General features: G+C 43.4%; 2 protein-coding genes across 4 annotated transcripts in view; one reads left to right on the top strand and one right to left on the bottom strand.

Moving 5' to 3' along the window:
* Nucleotides 1–3,710: 3,710 nt before the first annotated feature.
* Nucleotides 3,711–18,568, top strand: rars2 (arginyl-tRNA synthetase 2, mitochondrial). Of its 3 annotated transcripts, none has more exons than XM_060913504.1 (20): nt 3,711–3,880; nt 7,374–7,447; nt 8,073–8,175; nt 11,142–11,225; nt 14,498–14,595; nt 14,690–14,745; nt 14,915–14,998; nt 15,100–15,176; nt 15,301–15,459; nt 15,571–15,677; nt 15,770–15,865; nt 15,945–16,005; nt 16,100–16,176; nt 17,046–17,170; nt 17,256–17,323; nt 17,459–17,568; nt 17,665–17,760; nt 17,912–17,986; nt 18,083–18,146; nt 18,261–18,568. In XM_060913504.1, the coding sequence occupies exons 1-20, from the start codon at nt 3,845–3,847 to the stop codon at nt 18,345–18,347; spliced, it is 1,737 nt and encodes a 578-aa protein (XP_060769487.1). In that variant the 5' UTR covers nt 3,711–3,844; the 3' UTR covers nt 18,348–18,568. The 3 variants fall into 3 exon arrangements, with proteins under 3 accessions (XP_060769487.1, XP_060769486.1, XP_060769489.1); XM_060913503.1 differs by having other exon boundaries at nt 17,438–17,568; XM_060913506.1 differs by lacking the exon at nt 11,142–11,225 and having other exon boundaries at nt 17,438–17,568.
* slc35a1 (solute carrier family 35 member A1) overlaps nt 18,392–22,134 on the bottom strand; it is a 24,173-nt gene continuing 20,430 nt past the window's right edge. Inside the window, exons 4-8 of the mRNA XM_060913507.1 lie at nt 21,910–22,062; nt 21,655–21,721; nt 21,363–21,539; nt 19,087–19,221; nt 18,392–19,007 (exon numbers count right to left, since the gene is read on the bottom strand). Of these exons, the coding sequence (XP_060769490.1) occupies nt 18,880–19,007; nt 19,087–19,221; nt 21,363–21,539; nt 21,655–21,721; nt 21,910–22,062 (660 nt within the window). The 3' untranslated portion in view covers nt 18,392–18,879. The remainder of the gene's footprint in view (nt 19,008–19,086; nt 19,222–21,362; nt 21,540–21,654; nt 21,722–21,909; nt 22,063–22,134) is intronic.

Genomic DNA, 22,134 nt, shown 5'->3' with positions numbered 1-22,134 from the left:
CCCCGACTGTCTCACTGAGGGTCGCTGCGTTAAACTACAGACCATTTTACAGACCGCTCATCAGTTCCAGATTCTGTTTCGAGACACAATATGACCTTTGGTATGATTTTACTAAACAGAAATGATGAACTCTTCTCACATCTGGCTACGTTTCTTATACGCAAGAACAGAATCCTAAAATCATCCATCAAATTTGTTTCTTTCTTGAATGAATAATTTAACTTATACTTAAGATCCTTAAAATGTGTAAAAGGAGCCAAAGCAGAAAGCTTGTATGAGATCGGACCTGCCTGATCCGTCCTGGTGCCCTGTGTCTGGCTGGAGTCTCATCACATCGCTCCTGTGGAGGACGGTCCCATGAGGACAGTTGAAAGTCACACCTGGAGGACGCTCTGGACTCTTACAGTAATGCTTTTATGGCTGAGGACTACAGTTGACTTGCTAACTTTAGGACTGCAGTTGTCATGAACAGTTTTGCACTCAAGTTTCCATCAATGAAGAGTTTATAACATCAACGAAACTGACTTCATGTTAAAACTGTTAATGTTATAGTCAGGCTGTCTGTTGTTGCCCAAATGAGGATGGGTTCCCTTTTGAGTCTGGTTCCTCTCGAGGTTTCTTCCTCATGTTGTCTGAGACGACATCATTGGGGATAGATTAGGGATAAAATTAGCTCATGTTTTAAGTCCGTAAAGCTGCTTTGCGACAATGTCGATTGTTAAAAGCGCTATACAAATAAACTTGATTTTAAAAACATTTCCCCACTGAATTAGATTACTGAGATGAAACTGTTTCCCCTTGTGTGTATGCGTTTAAATTTGTTTTTATTATTATTATTTTTCTTGCTTGTTTTTTTTCTTTCTGTCTTTAACTACAGCATTTATTTTCAATTTATTTTTTTGCATTATAAGTTTATACTAGATTTTTTTTTATCAGACTGTTCCCTTTGATAGTGTATTTGCTCTTCCCTGTGTTTAGTAGGAGAATGACATCATGATGTTGCCATGTTGGTTTTGTGCTTTTTCAGTAAAGTGTTCTTTACAATAGAAAGAAACCGCTGCGGCGTCTATTCGTACAAGATACTTCAAATTTCCAATTTCCCCAAAATGTAAAGAAGTTCATTTTCAAACTATAAATAACATTTATCCTACAAATGAATTTATAAAAAGATTTAAATTTGATGTAGAAAACTGTTATATTTGTAAAACAGATATGGAAACGACAGAGCACCTGTTTTACAAATCTGAAATTGTCCAAAGTTTGTGGAAATCTCTCCATGATTTAATATCGTCCAGCTCCAGAAATATTGACTCCTGGTCCTTTCAAAATATTCAAATGGGAGTAATCCTTAAAGATAAGAAAACTGAGTTTTTGGTGAATAATCTCATTATTCTTACAAAATATTACATACACAAATGTCGATATGCCAAATCCCCCCCTTCATGGCCTGCTCTTAAAGGTCCCATGGCATGGTGGTTTGTTGATGCTTTAAACGGGCTCGTGGAGGTTTCCGGATGTTATATCCGCAGCCTTTCTCGAAATGAACCCTCGGCACGTAAATATAGCCTCCTGGGAGAAAGCCCCATTTCAGCGCTTTTCCCAGTGCGTCGTTTTGCTAATGAGAAGCAGGAGGCGGGGAAGGGTAGAGGGTGGGGGCGGGCCATGGGGGGAGGGGGAGGGGCTTGACCAAGCTGCGCACACACATACTCGCTGCTATCAGCGCCTGTAGCCACGCTGCTAAGACAAAACCCCGTTCTCCCTCGGACTCCTTTCGTAAACTCAACGTGACACAGAGAGTGAGAGTGAGAGTGTTTGGAGTGGTAGTTTACGAACGTATAATACCCTAGGCTTGAACACGCACTCCATAACCAAAGAGGATAGAAGCAGCAACTACAGCAACATAGCGCTTAGCCAACAGAAGACATGCATTGCGGAGCAATAGTCAAACATAAGCTCATAAGTTACAGTCAATTTCCAGACTAAACTCAGTTTAACAGAGCATGCTGCATGCTTTTTAGTTTTGTAGCGCAGAGTACCTGGCTAACTGCAGGAAGCGGTTAGCTGCACAGCTAATGTAGCCATTGCAAGGCTAACGCACCGATTTTAAAACACGGCAAAACGACTTAACAGTTCTACACTTACTTGTTCGGTGTTTGTGGCTGATGCGGCAGGGATGCTTGGTACGGACCCAGGCTTCAGTGACAGTTGATGTGCAAAACCTGCCCTGTACTGTCCCAAGTTGTAGAAACATTCATCAGGATTTTTTGGGGGACCTTTTTTTTTTGGGACCATTTTTTTTTTTCGCGCCCGCACTCGTGCCACCCCCGCGTTGGGCTCTGTATTAGCCAACAGAATGTTAACAGCTTTACATGGTCGTTTAAACATTTCTCATCGTGTGTTGTACGTCGCGGACGCGGCCCGTTATAAATTTGCTGTTACCAGAACGGCAATGATCAAGTCGTAATGTATTACTTAAGACTCTGTGTAATGTCATAGTAGTGCAGTACTATGGTAGTAAAGTCTTTTTGATGACTAGTACAATGTTCCGCTGGTGGGATTGTGCATATTATGGGGCTACGACAAGTTAGGCACACACACACGCACACTGATGACGTCACCTGCGCAACTTTGGTATTGGGCTTCCCCATCCAAAATGTTCACACACACACACCCCGCCCGTCTTGTTTTTTTTTTCGGGGTTTTTTTGGGGGGGATCTTTTTTTTTTGGGGGACCGTTTTTTTTTTTTTTGCGCCCGCGCTTGTGCCGCCCCCCGCGATGCCGCCCTGGGCGGCTGCCCAGTCGGACCGCCCCCAGGACCGCCCCTGCCTGTACTGTCCCAAGTTGTGGAAACATTCCTCAGGAAAATGCTTCCGACAAACATACACCGTCTTAGGTAGACTCGACGGCGTATTATTGGAGTAAATAAAGTGAAGCCACTGCGTCTTCAGGGGCTCTCCCGTCGGCAGCAAAAACAGACTCTTTTCTGTGTTGTCACATCCATGTACAGCGCAACTTCCATGTTTGGTGGCAACTTTTGAGCTGGGCGGGGCAATCCATACAGTGGGTGGGAATCCAGAGGGGGGGCGTGGGGATCATCTCCCCTGCTGACGTAGTAAAGGGAAGAGCTTATCAACGCGCCGTTTTGACGCGCCATTCTCAAATGTTGGGCATAGTTTGGTTTACACATTATGAAATTTCTAGCCACTGGGGTGACTTAAGAAGGTCAGAGGAACTCATTTTAATGTTAAAAAACCTCAAAGTGAAAATTTCATGCCATGGGACCTTTAATAATGAACTGTTACAAAAATGTCTGAAATATATAAACAATCCCCACGCAAATATACCGTACACATTCATAGCAGAAGTTAGCCTTTCATAAACCCCTCGGTTTTTTTTAAGTTGTGGTTTACAATGATTAAAAAAAACGCCCTTGAATTGTTTTCATTACTTGATACCTTTAAGTTAATATGAGAAAGCCCTTTATACTTTATGTTTATTCTTTATTTTATTTTATTTCATTATTATTTTTATTTTGCCAACCACAAGAAGGAACTGTATGTGACTTTGAAGTGCCTTATTTGTTTGTATCTATATGTTGTAAATAAAGATTTGAAGATTTAAGAGAAAATAAATAAATGAATAAATAAATAAAAAAGAAACGGCTGCGTCGCGCTTTGATGACGTCACTCTGAGAGCGCGGTGCAGCGTGTGTTTACAGCAGGCTGATGATGAATGATTAGCTGTGTGTGTGTGTTAGTGGGGAGCTTCACTGTGTGTGTGTGTTAGTGGGGAGCTTCACTGTGTGTGTGTTAGTGGGGAGCTTCACTGTGTGTGTGTGCGCACATGGCGAGCTTCTTCAGGAGGAGTATTTCCTCACAGGTAAAGAGCAGAACACACACACACACACACATCATACCTGTCAACTTTGAGGTTTGAAAAAAAGGGATATTTCTCAGATTTTTAACTCAAAATGAGGGAAAATTTGGGAAAGTCATACCCTTCACCAAAAGTGAGTGTGTAGTTGAATGGGGGGCAATTTTCTATCTAGTATTTGTGATTTCCTGTACTCTGGTACATGTTGGTGATAGCCAAGACCCAAACTCAATATGCTTATGGTTTATAGAGTGCGTTTGTGAATAAACTATACATTTATTTTTATTTGCTTTCAGTGGTACCAGTTATTTCCCAAATTAAGGGCTAAAACACGTATCTTATGTTAAAATAAGAAAGGGCATTATATAACCCGTCAATAAATTCAATTCCATTGCAATTTATTATGGTTTTACCATAGTCATGGCCAGGGCTGTCGACAGGGGGGGACATCCGGGTATTTTGTCCCGGGCCCAGGCATGAGGGGGGGCCCAGAACTGCTCCCTCATGAAGATGCCATTAATCATTCTGTTTCATTTCAAAATGTGTTGATTTGGGGGAGAAAAATGTGCTATATTTGCATTCAATGAATGATTTCTGGTTCTTTTGCCTTTATTGTCTTCAAAAATAGATTCAAGAACCCACATACCACCCCTAATGCAGAAATGGTTTGGTCTTTGATTAAGGCGCCAAATAACACGGCACTATTCCATCATAACGTTTCGACAATAAGCGTGCGAGCCCGTTTGCCAACATGCACAAGTCAGGAGCAAAGAAAAGAGAAAAAGAGATGAAGAAGCCAAGAGCCTCAGGGGCTCACTGCATAGATATTTTAGAAAAGATTCAGATGATGCAGCAGGTGGTGAAGGCAGTGGGGCAGCTGAGCTAGGTAAGACACAGATAACTTTTTTCCAGCCCCGTAATGTAACCCCAGCACGCGCAACGCGCCATTCATAATTATAAAGTAGGGGCTGCACTCAAACATGTCACAGGAGAGGCTCAATGGGCTGGCTATGCTCTCTATAGAGCGCGAACTTGCAAAGAAGCTGGACTTCAATGACCTTATTGACGACTTTGCCACAGCAAAAGTCTGGCGCATTGCATTTCGCACCTGAATAGTTGCAGACTAAGGAAATGTTCAAACTGTAAATATGTTGAAATGTTGAAATAAAATGGTTGACTGTTATAATGGGCTTGGAATACCTGTTATTTAAGGGTTGGAGTGAATGGAGACTGTGAAAAGAGGGCTTGGGTGTGGGTGGTTGCTGTGTGGCGATGTGCGTGCACGCATGTGTGTGTGTGTGTGTGGGGGGGCCTACTCAGATTATTTTGTCCCGGGCCCAGCCAAAGCTGTCAACGGCCCTGGTCATGGCCTCGGAACATTAGATAGATAGATAGATAGATAGATAGATAGATAGATAGATAGATAGATAGAGTAATAAAGAGTAATATAAAATATTAAACCAAGAGTGATTTAAAATGGGTAAGTTTCAGATAGAAAATAAAATAGACAATGAGTGGATAAAACAGTTAATACACCAATTAGTTTACACTCGGCTATTTATGAGGTCTTAGCCAGGACATACTTAATGTAAACATGTGTAGCTTACCTTTGATTATTTGGGAGGCTTTCGTTTTCCCCATGGAAAATTTCTTTGCGAGGGAAACATTCCAGCCACGCACTTGATGAAATCATCAAAGAAAGCGAGTAGGGATCGACCGATATGTTTTTTTCAGGGCCGATACCGATTATTATGGAATTGGGATGCCGATAACCGATATGTGCAACCGATAAACATAAACATTATAATTCACATGAAATTAAACATAGCACACACTGACCCAGACCTTCATATCCATGAAATGTATGTTTAATTGTAAAATTGAACATGAAATTTTGTGCAGGGAGATGCCAGCAGCATTTGTACAATAAAGTCAAACATTAGTTAGAATAAAATGAGAAATAAAATAATAAAATATTCACCAATAAAAAAAAAATCACTCCCTACTATATTACAGCTCACCATTTTCAGTGGAAAATAAATGAAAATACACTCTGGATTCTTTTACACTAAGAACTAAGTAAGACTTACCAACCTCAAGTAGTTTTTAAATAACAAATCGAGTGTAGGGAGCTGCCTGCAGCATTTTTTAAAAAGTAAAATCAAACAAAGTCGGCTATCACTCCCTATTAGGAACGGCTGCTCCTTTAAGAGTATATCGCTTTCCGAATCAGAAGCGCTAGCGAGGAGAATCACTTGCACAAGAATTATAAATACTAGTCACACCTGGCGTGTTTAAATGTTCAAACAGCGCTTTATAAAGTTACCTAACATATACAAGTGCAATGCGCTTTCTGAGCACGAGTCGCGTCATGAAGTCACTCATCACCATAACAAATAGCCAGTAGGCTTGCGCTAGCCTACAGAACACACACACTACGTTTTATTTCGTCTTCCCTTGACCACCTCTCTGTATGGCTGTCATTCTACTGTTCGAGTAGAACTACTGACACATTCACAACGTTTCCAGACGGGGATTTAAAAATGACTGCAGCCTGCGTTATGCTGTTTCAGCGAGACTAGTTGGTTGTCGGCTAATTCAAGTGCTTCCTTCCGTAAGCGAAGTTTGCCTGGCTACACAGATGCAAATGGACAGTTTTAACGAGTAGTAGATGAAGAATGTAAACATATAATGATGTTGTGCTTTTGCAACTTGTGTGTTTGTGACTTATTGCGGCAAAAGCAGCGTGTCCTTACCTTGATACGGGCGCCTTGAAACAGTTCAGAGTGTTTAGCTGCACGTGTCGATTGGCTATATCTCTTGTGCCAAACAAATCAGATGTTGTGGTGGGCGGGACCGTGTTCTTGAACTCAGAGAGGCGAGTGCAGGAAAGGACGTGCAGTGACAGTCGCGTTAGGAACGAAATGGCTGCAAAAAGGCATGTTATTGGCGGAAATTATGGCCGATACCGATAACCCTAAAAATGCAGAATATCGGCCTGATATATCGGCCAGGCCGATTATCGGTCGACCCCTAAAAGAGAGGCTGTTTTTCTTAGCTATTAGCATCGCCATCTTCACCTCAGACCTAATCAGTGTTGCCAGATACTGCTGACGTTTTCCAGCCCAAAATATGTTCAAAACCCGCCAAAATGCGCGGGAAACCGCCCAATCTGGCAACACTGGACCTAATCACTTGCTCAGCCTCGCCTCTGGACGTAGTTATGTAATTACTGATGCCTGAGAGGGCGGGGCGTGAATTCATGGCCCGATTTCCTGCTGTAAACTCCTGTCAGAGGCGCGTCATGAATTCTGGACCTACCGACTTTTATATAATGTGAAAATACGGGATATTTTCGGGAAAATAAAAAAACGGGAAGACAGCGGGAAATAAGTCAAAATAAGGGATTTCCCGGGAAAAACGGGAGGGTTGACAGGTATGACACACACGCACACACACACAGAGAGCTGTAAGAGGTTGTGTGTTCTTTCCCACCCAGTTAGTGAGACTCTGTGGAGGAAGTGAACACACCTTCATTCCACTGCTGTCCACCGTCCCAGTGTCCAAGAGACAGTAAGGACAACACACACACATATACACTACTGTTCAAAAGTTTGGGGTCACCCAGACAATTTTGTGTTTTCCATGAAAAGTCACACTTTTATTGACCACCATAAGTTGTAAAATGAATAGAAAGACATTTTTCTGGCCATTTTGAGCATTTAATCGACCCCACAAATTAATGTGATGCTCCAGAAACTCAATCTGCTGAAAGGAAGGTCAGTTTTATAGCTTCTCTAAAGAGCTCAACTGTTTTCAGCTGTGCTAACATGATTGTACAAGGGTTTTCTAATCATCCATTAGCCTTCTGAGGCAATGAGCAAACACATTGTACCATTAGAACACTGGAGTGAGAGTTGCTGGAAATGGGCCTCTATACACCTATTGCACCAAAAACCACACATTTGCAGCTAGAATAGTCATTTAGCACATTAGCAATGTATAGAGTGGATTTCTGATTAGTTTAAAGTGAAAAGAACAGTGCTTTTCTTTCAAAAATAACGACATTTCAAAGTGACCCCAAACTTTTGAACGGTAGTGTGTGTATATATATATAAAACCAGGGCAGTGTTAGTTATTGCTCTCTGGGTCTTCTCTCATTGGTGAGTTTGTGCATGTATGACCTTTGACCTCTCAGGTTGACCCCTGGCTTCCGGTTGACTGTGAGCTCTCTGGTACAGAATGGAGTTCTCTCAGCTGAGGAGGACCTGCTGAGCCAAACTGAGCGCCTCGCCAAACAGGTACCACACGTAGTAGTAATGATGATGATGATAATAATGGTAGTGTTGGTGTACAGTTCAGTTCAGGGCTCTACGTTAACTCTTGAAACCGCTTGTCCTGTCGGGCAAGTTGAAAGGAAATTTACTTGTCCGAAGAAATATTTGAGAAAAAAACCCACAAATTATTTATAACCCAACAATCTTTACTGCATTTGTTTCCAAATTCACAACATATGCATAATATCTCTGAATCAGAAGTAATCAGTACTTGATATACTGAGGCAAAAGTTCAAAAATATAGTAAAACAGACTGACTGATACCATAATTCACCAATTATTCTGCTGAAGTTCAGAAGCAATATATCCCAATAGAGTAGAAATTATGAACATAAAGTTTTAAGAACAAAATAACTATACTATGAGATCCAGAAACACTAACCATTATATACAGTGGTGCTTGAAAGTTTGTGAACCCTTTAGAATTTTCAATATTTCTGCATAAATATGACCTAAAACATCATCGGATTGTCACACAAGTCCTAAAAGTAGATAAAGAGAACCCAGTTAAACAAATGAGACAAAAATATTATACTTGGTCATTTATTTATTGAGGAAAATGATACATCTCTGTGAGTGGCAAAAGTATGTGAACCTCTAGGATTAGCAGTTAATTTGAAGGTGAAATTAGAGTCAGGTGTTTTCAATCAATGGGACGACAATCAGGTGTGAGTGGGCACCCTGTTTTATTTAAAGAACAGGGATCTATCAAAGTCTGATCTTCACAACACATGTTTGTGGAAGTGTATCATGGCATGAACAAAGGAGATTTCTGAGGACCTCGGAAAAAGCGTTGTTGATGCTCATCAGGCTGGAAAAGGTTACAAAACCATCTCTAAAGAGTTTGGACTCCACCAATCCACAGTCAGACAGATTGTGTACAAATGGAGGAAATTCAAGACCATTGTTACCCTCCCCAGGAGTGGGCGACCAACAAAGATCACTCCAAGAGCAAGGCGTGTAATAGTCAGCGAGGTCACAAAGGACCCCAGGGTAACTTCTAAGCAACTGAAGGCCTCTCTCACATTGGCTAATGTTAATGTTCATGATTCCACCATCAGGAGAACACTGAACAACAATGGTGTGCATGGCAGGGTTGCAAGGAGAAAGCCACTGCTCTCCAAAAAGAACATTGCTGCTCGTCTGCAGTTTGCTAAAGATCACGTGGACAAGCCAGAAGGCTATTGGAAAAATGTTTTGTGGACGGATGAGACCAAAATAGAACTTTTTGGTTTAAATGAGAAGCGTTATGTTTGGAGAAAGGAAAACACTGCATTCCAGCATAAGAACCTTATCCCATCTGTGAAACATGGTGGTGGTAGTATCATGGTTTGGGCCTGTTTTGCTGCATCTGGGCCAGGACGGCTTGCCATCATTGATGGAACAATGAATTCTGAATTGTACCAGCAAATTCTAAAGGAAAATGTCAGGACATCTGTCCATGAACTGAATCTCAAGAGAAGGTGGGTCATGCAGCAAGACAACGACCCTAAGCACACAAGTCGTTCTACCAAAGAATGGTTAAAGAAGAATAAAGTGAATGTTTTGGAATGGCCAAGTCAAAGTCCTGACCTTAATCCAATGGAAATGTTGTGGAAGGACCTGAAGCGAGCAGTTCATGTGAGGAAACCCACCAACATCCCAGAGTTGAAGCTGTTCTGTACAGAGGAACGGGCTAAAATTCCTCCAAGCCGGTGTGCAGGACTGATCAACAGTTACCGTAAACGTTTAGTTGCAGTTATTGCTGCACAAGGGGGTCACACCAGATACTGAAAGCAAAGGTTCACATACTTTTGCCACTCACAGATATGTAATATTGGATCATTTTCCTCAATAAATAAATGACCAAGTATGATATTTTTGTCTCATTTGTTTAACTGGGTTCTCTTTATCTACTTTTAGGACTTGTGTGAAAATCTGATGATGTTTTAGGTCATATTTATGCAGAAATATAGAAAATTCTAAAGGGTTCACAAACTTTCAAGCACCACTGTACACACAGATCAGTACTCTGCAGTTCAGGAACAAATATCACAAAAACTAACATGATCATAAAATTTATGACTTGATGGGAGCTCACTAGTTTGGACAAGAGAAACAAATAAAAAAAAATTGGACTCCGTCAATCATTAATTTATTTATGAGAAATTGAAAACCAGAAAATTATATATATTTTCATTTTTAAATTATTAACTTTGAATATATTAATTGTCTAATTATTCAGTGTGGCTCCTGTATGGTGTTTAATGGTCAAAAAAATATAATTAATAATTTCAAATAATCCATAATTATATCTAAATTATAGAGCCCTATGTTTCAAATCCCTGAACTCCCATTACTAATTAGTTAATTAATACAGACGGTAACCTAATTAGCAGCCATTTGACAGCTTGGTATTTCATAGCTAACTTTCCCCACTGCTACCTAACTCTGTCAATCCGCACGCATGCAGGCGGACATTTCCCGCCACACACGCTCGGCTATATAACGAGCACCATCAACAACAACTCAAAGATTTGGAAATTACCACACACTCAACGTAAATACACAGCTGAATAATGATCCCGCCAACAAATCCACGTGTATGACACGATTAAAACCAATCATACACGACCGTTTACTTTTCAGCTCAAATACACGAAGCAGTATTGGCCGGTTTCGCAAGTGGAATATTACGCATGCGCACATTGCTCTTTCTGAATAGAAACATCTGGCAATTCATCAAAACAATATGGCGAGTGAGATGCTTCGGAAATCGTGTAAATAAACTGATGAATTTGATACGTAACCTGAATATCGGCGTATTTTGGCACTTGTCCGACATAAAGTATCACTTGTCCCGGACAAGCGGACAAGCGTTAATGTCGAGCCCTGGTTCAGGGTGATGTGAGTGTGAGGTGCTCTCTGATTGGTCGGTTTCTCTGTGCTAGCTGGAAGTGAACGGTGTGATTGAGGGCGTGACCGTGGGCCGAGGAGTCATCACGTTCAGAGTCAACAAACTGCTGCTGGCGCAGGTTATACTGTCCGTCCCTTTGTCTGTCTACCTGTGTCTGTCTCTATGGTGAGATTTAACCCACGGTGGCTGGGGATACGTTTTTTTGGGGATGTAGTTCACATTCGGTGCCCTGTTTTATTACAGTGTTGAAACTTTGAGTCCACCTTGAAACAGCGCTGAAGTGATGCGTCTCCGGTAGACGGAGCGATTTACTCACTGGAAGAACAGCTGTATTATAGAATACCCACTGGCTGCTGGTAAAAGTGGGCGTGTCCTGGGTGAATTCTGACGGCCTCTAGTTTGAGCAGGTCACCTGGTTACAGAAGCTTTAATTTTTTTTTTTTTTAATAGAGACACTCATTTGTAGCCTTGAACCAGGAAGTATACGTATTCACACAGAAATATTATTCAGAACCAGTTTTTAATGAATGCTAACAGACGACCAGGCACGAGTACGAGTAAACTATTTTATTTCAGTTATTTCACATTGTATAATTAATTTGTAAAGAAAAAAACAACAAATCCCTTCCTTAAGACGTATTGGTGATGCACCTCCCATTTCTCAATTTTCACCTATTTGGAATAATGCACAGTTCACTCCTGGCCGGGCACATGGTGGTTTTCAAGTTTGGGCCGACAAGGGGGTGCAAAAAATTGGAGACTTGTATGTTCAGGGCACCTTACTAACATTTAACGACCTTTGTTTGAAATATTTAATTCCAAAAAAACACTTTTTTTTAAAAATATTTACAATTGAAGCATTTCATTTCATTTCATCAGAGTGTCATCAGGATACACAGGTCCCGCCACTGTCCTGCCTCGAAGGCGTTGTTTTAAAACGCATGAATGGGAAACGCCAAATCTCTATACAGTACTTGTCTCACATGATGGGGAATCTAGTCACGACAGAAGGAGGGCTTGGAGTTCAGATATTAAGGAAGATATTGAAGAAGCTGAGTGGGGAACAGCTTGTGTAAAAGCTCAAACACAAACCATTAACACTCGCATGAAACTACTACAACACAAATGGTTAATGAGAACTTGCATAACCCCTGAGAAACTGAATAAGTGGTCACCTGACACACCAGATACTTGCGTGAAATGTTTGACTGAGAAAGGTACGTTAATTCATTGTCCTAAACTGGTAACTTTTTGGAAAATGGTTGTTCACACTAAGTAAAATTACAGGTATTCAGCTACCCTGTGTAGCAAAACTTTGTATTTTAGGGATATACCGTACCCAGATTGCTTTTCTGTTAACTCGAAGTGTAAGACTTTGATCCAGGAGGATGGTTGCTTTGTCTTGGAGAGACACTGAAGTATCATCTACACAAGCTTGGATTAGAGAGTTGGCAATGTATGTTACATTAGAAAAGATAACCAATGTAATCAGGGGTAAAATACAAGAATTTGAAGACGTGTGGGCACCCTTTCTCAAGCAACAATAGATTGTACAGTGGTGCTTGAAAGTTTGTGAACCCTTTAGAATTTTCTATATTTCTGCATAAATATGACCTAAAACAACATCAGATTTTCACACAAGTCCTAAAAGTAGATAAAGAGAACCCAGTTAAACAAATGAGACCAAAATATTATACTTGGTCATTTATTTATTGAGGAAAATGATCCAATATTACATATCTGTGAGTGGCAAAAGTATGTGACCCTCTGCTTTCAGTATCTGGTGTGACCCCCTTGTGCAGCAATAACTGCAACTAAACGTTTGCGGTAACTGTTGATCAGTCCTGCACACCGGCTTGGAGGAATTTTAGCCCGTTCCTCCGTACAGAACAGCTTCAACTCTGGGATGTTGGTGGGTTTCCTCACATGAACTGCTCGCTTCAGGTCCTTCCACAACATTTCCATTGGATTAAGGTCAGGACTTTGACTTGGCCATTCCAAAACATTCACTTTATTCTTCTTTAACCATTCTTTGATAGAACGACTTGTGTGCTTAGGGTCGTTGTCTTGCTGCATGACCCACCTTCTCTTGAGATTCAGTTCATGGACAGATGTCCTGACATTTTCCTTTAGAATTCGCTGGTATAATTCAGAATTCATTGCTCCATCAATGATGGCAAGCCGTCCTGGCCCAGATGCAGCAAAACAGACCCAAACCATGATACTACCACCACCATGTTTCACAGATGGGATAAGGTTCTTATGCTGGAATGCAGTGTTTTCCTTTCTCCAAACATAACGCTTCTCATTTAAACCAAAAAGGTCTATTTTGGTCTCATCCGTCCACAAAACATTTTTCCAATAGCCTTCTGGCTTGTCCACGTGATCTTTAGCAAACTGCAGATGAGCAGCAATGTTCTTTTTGGAGAGCAGTGGCTTTCTCCTTGCAACCCTGCCATGCACACCATTGTTGTTCAGTGTTCTCCTGATGGTGGACTCATGAACATTAGCCAATGTGAGAGAGGCCTTCAGTTGCTTAGAAGTTACCCTGGGGTCCTTTGTGACCTTGCCGACTATTACACGCCTTGCTCTTGGAGTGATCTTTGTTGGTTGACCACTCCTGCGGAGGGTAACAATGGTCTTGAATTTCCTCCATTTGTACACAATCTGTCTGACTGTGGATTGGTGGAGTCCAAACTCTTTAGAGATGGTTTTGTAACCTTTTCCAGCCTGATGAGCATCAACAACACTTTTTCTGAGGTCCTCAGAAATCTCCTTTGTTCGTGCCATGATACACTTCCACAAACATGTGTTGTGAAGCTCAGACTTTGATAGATCCCTGTTCTTTAAATAAAACAGGGTGCCCACTCACACCTGATTGTCGTCCCATTGATTGAAAACACCTGACTCTAATTTCACCTTCAAATTAACTGCTAATCCTAGAGGGTCACATACTTTTGCCACTCACAGAGGATCATTTTCCTCAATAAATAAATGACCAAGTATAATATTTTTGTCTCATTTGTTTAACTGGGTTCTCTTTATCTACTTTTAGGACTTGTGTGAAAATCTGATGATGTTTTAGGTCATTATGCAGAAATATCGAAAATTCTAAAGGGTTCACAAACTTTCAAGCACCACTGTATCTATCTGTAGGACTATTGTGTGTGTGTGTGAGACAATTGTATTTTATTATTTTACGTGGGGATGTATGTGTATGCAGTGAGCTTCACCTGCATCTCATTGTGCAACTTGTGTTGCATGTGTCAATGTGATTTGTGTTCTTATTGAAAAAAATTAATAAAAACATTGTTCAAAAAAAATATAATTAATTTGTATTTAACATGTTTTATCTAATGTATTCAACGCTGTGCGTGGGTGTGTTTGCAGAAGGTTTTGTCGGAGCTCCGTGAGGACCTTCAGGCATTCGGTGTGAAGAGTGAACTCCTCAGAACCCTGCCAAGGGGCAGGACGCTGGTCGAATACAGGTAACACCTCCAGCACGTGCAGACCCCGCCCACTGATTGCAACGCCCTGTCTGATCTGTAGTGTTTAATATTTTGTCATCTTCGCATCTCTCAGCTCACCAAACATCGCCAAAAAGTTCCACGCTGGACATCTCAGATCCACCATCATCGGTGAGAGAGAGAGAGAGAGTTAACCACAGCTTCACTCATTAATAATGGAGAATATGCAAATGAGCCCTGTGACCAATCCTGAAAGGTTTCATTTTAACAGTGTATGAATATGCAAATGAGTACAATTTGACCCATATATATATATATGAATAAATAAATGTGTGTGTAGGTCAGTTCATCGCCAATCTGAAGCAGGCTCTGGGAAATGACGTCATACGAGTTAATTATTTAGGAGACTGGGGCATGCAGTTTGGTAAGAGTGTGTGTGTACACAGAATATAAAATGAGGGTGTGTATTGTTTTATTACACAGTGTGACCGGAAAGTTGATTTTGTGTGTGTGTGTGTGTGTCAGGGCTGTTGGGGGTTGGATTTCAGCGTCTGGGCTCACAGGAGAAGCTGAAGGAGAACGCACTGCAGCACCTCTTTGATGTGTGTGTGTGTGTGTGTGAGAGAGAGAGAGTGTGTGTGTGTGAGAGAGTGAGTGTGTGTGTATACACTGTCTTGGATAAATCACACTCGATGCAAAAAATTGGTGTGTGTGTGTGTGAGACAGGTGTACGTCCAGGTGAATCGGGAGGCGGAGCATGATGGGAGTATCCGATTGGATGCCGCGGAGTTCTACAGACGTCTGGAGCAGCATGAGGAGCAGGCACTGTCGCTATGGAAACAGTTCAGAGAAATTACAGTGCAGGAGTACAGGAGGATCTATCAGGTGGCACAGCACTAACGAGCTAATTAACACCACATTAATTAAACATATTGTTAACCAAATAACACCTCATGAAATCATTCACACTAAATACAGTCACTGTGTGTGTGTCAGCGTTTAGGTGTGCACTTTGATCACTACTCAGGTGAATCTTTCCATCAGAGTAAAACTCAGGACGTGTTGAATGACCTGCGGACACGCGGCCTGCTGAAGACCACCGAGTGAGACACACACACACACACACACACACACACACGGAGTGTATGATTATTCCCAGTGATTGTAGCACTGATTGTGATTGGCTGATGAACAGGAAGGGGACAGGAGTGGTGGATCTGAGTGAGCAGGGAGACATGTCGTCTTATTCCACTGTAGTGCGCAGTGACGGGACGTCCCTGTACATCACCAGGTCAGACTCTCTCTCTCTCTCTCACACACATACACACACACAGGAGTTTAACGGTGTGATGATGGTGGTGTTGTTTCAGGGACGTAGCTGCAGCTCTGGAGCGCAAACAGACGTTCAGCTTTGATGAGATGATCTACGTGGTGAGATGCAGAACACATCCTTATATCACGTGTGTGTGTGTGAGAGATGTAAGACAAGCTCCCCGACTAAACCAAACTGTTTTATCTCCTGAAGACAGATAAGAGTCAGTCGGTTCACTTCCAGCAGCTCTTCCAGATCCTGCGTGTGATGGGATACCACTGGGCCCACAGGTTACTGCACCGCCATCACAAACACAGTCCGACTACTGCTACACTGATTAATATAACAGGGTTAGTAATAATAATAATAATAATAAAGGATAGAAGTTCCGTACTGATGGTGAACTGAAGCACGACTGTCCCGAGGTCAGGGAGGGTGGAGCTTAAGTGAAAACTTATTGGCCAATCATGAACGTGATGTAACCTCACCACTATAGATTGGCTCACGACCAGAGGTGGGGGTGGAATGTAGACGGACCAGTAAAGCGACATGAAGAGAGTCCGTGAGAGAGGGCCGTCCCGATGGAGACCGACACCCCATGCTGATGACACACCCCCACAGGACACCCTGAGGGACAGAGCTGGTTCCATGACCAGGACAAAACCCACATTGTTCCTCCTGAGCATGAGGTTCAGTCTCTCAGGGAGCCTGAAAGATGGGACACGCCCTCCAATCCTGTTTCTTAAAAAAAAAAAGAGTCCCCCACCCTGTGTGCTAATTTCTCTTAGGTAAGGTCAGTCCATGCTCCGGGACCTCGCCGAACTCCTCCCACACGCGAGTTTTTGCTTCCACAGCAATGACAGATAATGATGTTAAACTGTATAGTCTAATTATACCAGCGTTTATGCAAAGTAGCGCCTTGCGCTAAAGAAGTGGGCGGGGCGAGAGGCGGGGCTCACCCTGGGTAGGTCACTAATCTGTCACAGGGCTAATACAGGGACGAACGATCACTCACTCGCACTTTGGGGTAGTTTAGAGCAGCCGGTTGAACTGAACGCGTGTTTGGAGTGTAGGAGGAAACCAGAGCACCTGGAGGGAAGCAACAGTGATGGCCGCCGTGCCACGCCCACACAGTGAACAGTATGTTGTGTGTGTGTAGGTGTGTGCACGTGCCGTTTGGTTTGGTGAAGGGGATGAGTACGCGGCGCGGTGACGTGGTGTTCCTGGAGGACGTGATAAATGAAGCACAGAACAGAATGATGCACAACATGAATCAGTCCAAGAGTGAGAGCTTTTTCACACACACACACACACACACACACACACACACACACACTCCACAAGTGATGATGATGATTGTGTGTTGCAGCATCTAAAGTTTTGTGTGATCCAGAGCTGACAGCAGATCAGATTGGAATCAGTGCTCTCATCATCCAGGTATCTCACACACACCCCGCCTACTCACCCGCCCTCTTTCTTATTGCTCCCAGCAGTACGGTAATGACCTGGGGGCGGAGTCAGTGAACCGGTCCTGAATGCAGCACCCTGTAGAAGTGTGTGTGTGTGTTTCAGGACTTTAAAGGTCCCCTGATGGCGGATTATGTGTTTGATTGGGAGCGGGTGTTGCAGGCTCAGGGTGACACTGGTGTCTTTCTGCAGTACACACACGCTCGCCTGCGCAGGTACACACACACACACACACACACACACACACACTGTCTACGCTTACCTGAGTGCTGTACTGCACCCTTGACTGTATAACACGTGTGTGTGTGTAGTTTGTTGAGGGCTCATGGAGACGAGACTCACACACACTTCAACGCTTCTCATCTTCAGGACCCGAGGAGTGTTTCAATCCTGCAGCACTTGCTGAGGTAGGGCTCTAAATGATAAGGGGAACAGTTCTGTGCTCTAGAACCCTGTAGCTGAAGGTGAACATCTCTGATCTAGTGGAGGGAATAAGGGAGCAGAGATAGATTTGGGGCAGAGTGTGCAGTGGCGTTCTAACCCTCACCTGGTTCTCAGGTACGACGAGGTTCTGCTTCAGTCTGCGCTTGAGCTGCAGCCGCGCTACCTCGTCAACTTCCTGCTCACGCTGTGGTACAACTCCATCACACCACACTTACACCGCTTTAAAGCAGATCAGGGCTTCAGTCAGTGTGTGTTAACTCTTTCTGTGTGTGTGTGTGTCTTCAGTCACTTGGTGTCCTCAGCACACAGAGCTCTACCGGTGAAAGGAAGCACGACAGACGTAGCTCAGGTAACAACTACTAGAATACCTCTCTCTCTCACACACACTTGAGACTGGATTTGGATAATAATTTGTGTCCTCTCTCTCTCTGGCTGTGGTCCCACCCACTCCTCTGATTGACAGGCCAGGCTCCACCTCTTCGCAGGCACATGCTCCGTCCTGGCCCATGGGATGAAGATTCTGGGTGCGACTCCGGTGGAGAAAATGTGAAGAACAACTTCGCTGTACAAATAAAACTAAAGAAACGCGACCAATTTATTACTGACGTCCAAACACCATTTATTTTATTCCTCCATAAAGTTCTAAATGCACCGCGATAAAAACTGATGAAACATGTAAGTCAGGTAATCCTTATATGGTCATATGTAAATTAGGCACAACCATATAAGGTGTAACTGACGACCTTTTTAATAAAATCAGATCTGAAAGCATTACAGAAAATCCAGCCCATCTCTCACACTGCACGGGTCACTGCGGCAGGTTAGTGTGCGAGCCTGTAGGGGATAGGGAACGGCCCGAGTGCACTTCCCAGGCTGGAGGGAACAGGAGGTGAAGGGAAAAAGAAAGTGACGACCATTTGAACCCCATTAAGGAAATAATAATTGACAATTTTCACAGGTCCTGGTGTCATCCAGATTCCTGCTGGCCCCGCCCCCTTTTTTCTGTCCAGGCTAGGCTCCACCTCCAGAGGCGTGATGGAACTAGTTTCAAAGAGACAGATGTGTGGAGCGTGTCTTCATCCTCACACGTTGATTAGCTTCTCTTTGCTAGCGTTACTCGCTTTGGTTAGCGTGCTGGTGTCCTGTCTGGGTAAACCGTACAGGTAAATGGAGACGCAGACGAGCAGCGCGCCGCTGAAGAACGTCACGGCTGGAGGAGGGAGAAAAAAAACACTTTATAAACATCTCAACGCATCAGAACGCTCATCAGCACTGGCGTGGATACTCACTGATCTGCAGGCCGAACAGCACGACGGAGGCGATGGTCGAGAGGACGATGGCTGCCGCCGCAGAGAAGCCCTTCATAATGTTATCTGTGTATTTCACCACCACAGACGTGTAGAGACCGCCGACACTGGCTAAAACTACACACACACACACACACACACACACTTCATCAGCTCATACAGTATGAACACGGCACACCTACAGGGTGATCTGTTTACGGTCACTGTGATTTTCATGGTAGCCACAGGGTCTTAAATGGAATATTCCAAAATTAAGGCCTTAAAAAGTCTTAAACTGCTTTACCCAAGTCTTAATTTTTTAAACAAAGGTCTTAAATTTACGTGGTTTTGCGTAATGTCAGTGAATTTCTTGGAGTGTGCGCAAAGAAAGGAATAATATTTATGCGTTTTCACGCCGGCGCGATCGTCAGAGTCCGTGGTGGAGCGGAGACTCCGCGAATCGCAGCATGGGGAAGTGTCGTTTTAATCAGCAGTGGCTTTCAGATGAAAGATATCGTGACTGGGTGAGGGAGGTTCCTGGAAGCGACGTTGAAGCAAGAGGCTGTGTTTGTCGAAAGACCTTCAAGTTGTCCACTATAGGTCATTTCGCTTTCGAGTCTCACAGCACATTGCATCTGCCCTCCACCACCACCAGCCCATCGCTCAGTTCTGCACGGTTCAGTCTCCGAATGCACCTGGAGTTGGCACGAGCAAGGCTAGCAACAACACAAGGGCCGAGCAGTGGCATGATGGGCGTCGGTGGAACCCCGACACTTCGATCAGAGGTGCTCTGGATTTTAAAAACATTTACGGAACACCACTCGTACAGCTCGAATGAGGGCATAAGCGAACTCTTTAAGGCCGAATCCCATTTCACCCCTTGGACCAACCCCTTGGCCCTTCCCCTCCATTTTGCGCGTTCACGTGAAGGGGTAGGGGTATCCCAATCCCAGTTAACGCGGAGGGGTAGGGGAAGGGGTAGGGCTTCTGTACCCCTCCAAATGGAGATTTTCCTGGAGCTGACTCCGAACGAAGGGGTTTGAGTGATTTCCCACAATGCCATGCGGATTTCAGCGAGATTTCATGCGGATTTCAGAAAGATGGCGGTTCCCGCGGCGAAAGATTGTCATAAATGTATTTTCTCCATTATTTACGTGTTTTAAGTTGTTATCCAGAGGAAACACGCCGCTTGATTCGCTTTCGAGCTGAGAATGAGCAGCGATTTCTGAAATCCAAGCTGCTGCTAAAAGCTTTGGGAGTGAGTATTGTTTTCGGTTGCTTTACTGCGTACGTTTTGTTCTGTTATTCTCGCTTTTATTGTTTACATGAGTGTTCTGACACCTCATTCTGTCGGATGTGGTGCACGAAGCGCCAAAGATATCCCATTCAGTGGTGTTAGTTAACAAATCACACCCTGCCAGCAGAGATTTCTGCCTCTGACTGTAGCGGCTGGTCGCAGCCAATGACGCATTTGGTTGCGTTTTGCTGACGGAGGTACGCGATGACGTATGCGATTGTTGAAGGGCTATCCCAATACGTAAGGGTTGAATTTCAAGCCCTATCCCTTGTAGCTCAGTTTCAAGGGGAAGGGCCAAGGGGAAGGCGGAGGGGAAGGGGGAGGGGTAGGGGTAGAAATTAGAATTGGGATTGGGCCTAAGGCTGCGTTCCCAGACTCGGAAGTCGCTACAACATTCTGCTGTGGAAAAAACAAAACGTCTCCCAGAACAAAATTCGGTCTTGCTTGTCTTGAATGTGAAAATTTGACAAGCAATGCACATAATGACTTTTAAGTATATAACTTTTAAAATAAAAGTATTTTTACTTGAAACATTTGTCATTATTGGGAATTTGATCTGGTGTTCTACGACCACATAATGGGTGCGACGTAGGTCTTAATTCTCATTTAAGTCGCCTTAAAAAGGTCTTATGGTGGTCAAACCTGGGGAAACCCTGATTTTGAGAAAGTGAGAAAAACACAGCCGTTCGCTCATCAACCATTTTCTCGGTTTCAAAACGTTAAATGTTGGACACGAGAATACAGCGAGCTGTAAAATAATTTACGCCACAAACGGACCGAAATTAATTTTTAGAGTTAAGCTTTACTGGTTACAAGTGTACTAAAGGTGTACGCTTGAGGGTATTGCTGGGGTGACGAGGAAAAGTACTTTTCTGAGAAATGTAATAGCTGCTGAGTATAATGCTCATTTATGTAAAAAATAAACCCGTGCAGCGTTCACAGGAAGTGAACTAAACATCGTATGGGTGTGTGAGAGACTCACAGACGACAACGCAGACCCACGGTGTGTAGCCGTAGAAGAACCCTTTCTCCATCACCTGCGCTCCGTCCGTCATGTACACGCCCAGCAGAGTGATGGCGATCCCGGACAGGTACATCTGAATATTCCTCACCCACAGAGACGTCTCCGAGCTCTTCAACACCTTCTCAAAGTACACACCTGAAAAGAGCACACACACAGCAGGGGGATTCTTCACTCAACATCTGGGCGTGGCAGCTGCACTGAAACCAACGCCGTTATAAAGGAATAAATTATACAGAGAATGAAATGAAACCTGCAAATCCAGAGCAGAGAACTGCGACGGTGATGGCCACAAAGCCGATGATGGGCTTCTGTTCCACCTGAGAACGTTTATATTACATCACTGGGATGTTCTACAGGGTTCTAGAACGAGTTTAGAATTCAGATCTCTTAATTGTTATGGTGTAAAGATTGAGATGTCCGAGTTCACACCATCACCTGCTGATTCCACACTAAAATCTCTGGGGTGTGTGTGTGTGTGTGTGTGTGTGTGTGCGCGCATTCTCACCTGGACCTTAGTGAGCTCAGCAGGTTTCCACTGAACCAGGGTGACCCCCACACACAGCATGAAGATGGAGAACCACTGCATGCGGCTCAGAGAGCGGTTCAGCATGAGCACGGTGCACAGAGCCGTACACGGGATCTTCAGCTGATACGTCACCTTCACGCAGGGACGGAACAAAACATTCAGATAACGTTACAGCAACATACAGACAGACAGATGGACAGGGAA

Source organism: Neoarius graeffei, chromosome 2, assembly GCF_027579695.1.
Source record: "Neoarius graeffei isolate fNeoGra1 chromosome 2, fNeoGra1.pri, whole genome shotgun sequence".
Classification (NCBI taxonomy): domain Eukaryota; kingdom Metazoa; phylum Chordata; class Actinopteri; order Siluriformes; family Ariidae; genus Neoarius; species Neoarius graeffei.
This window is presented reverse-complemented; position numbering and strand designations above follow the sequence as displayed.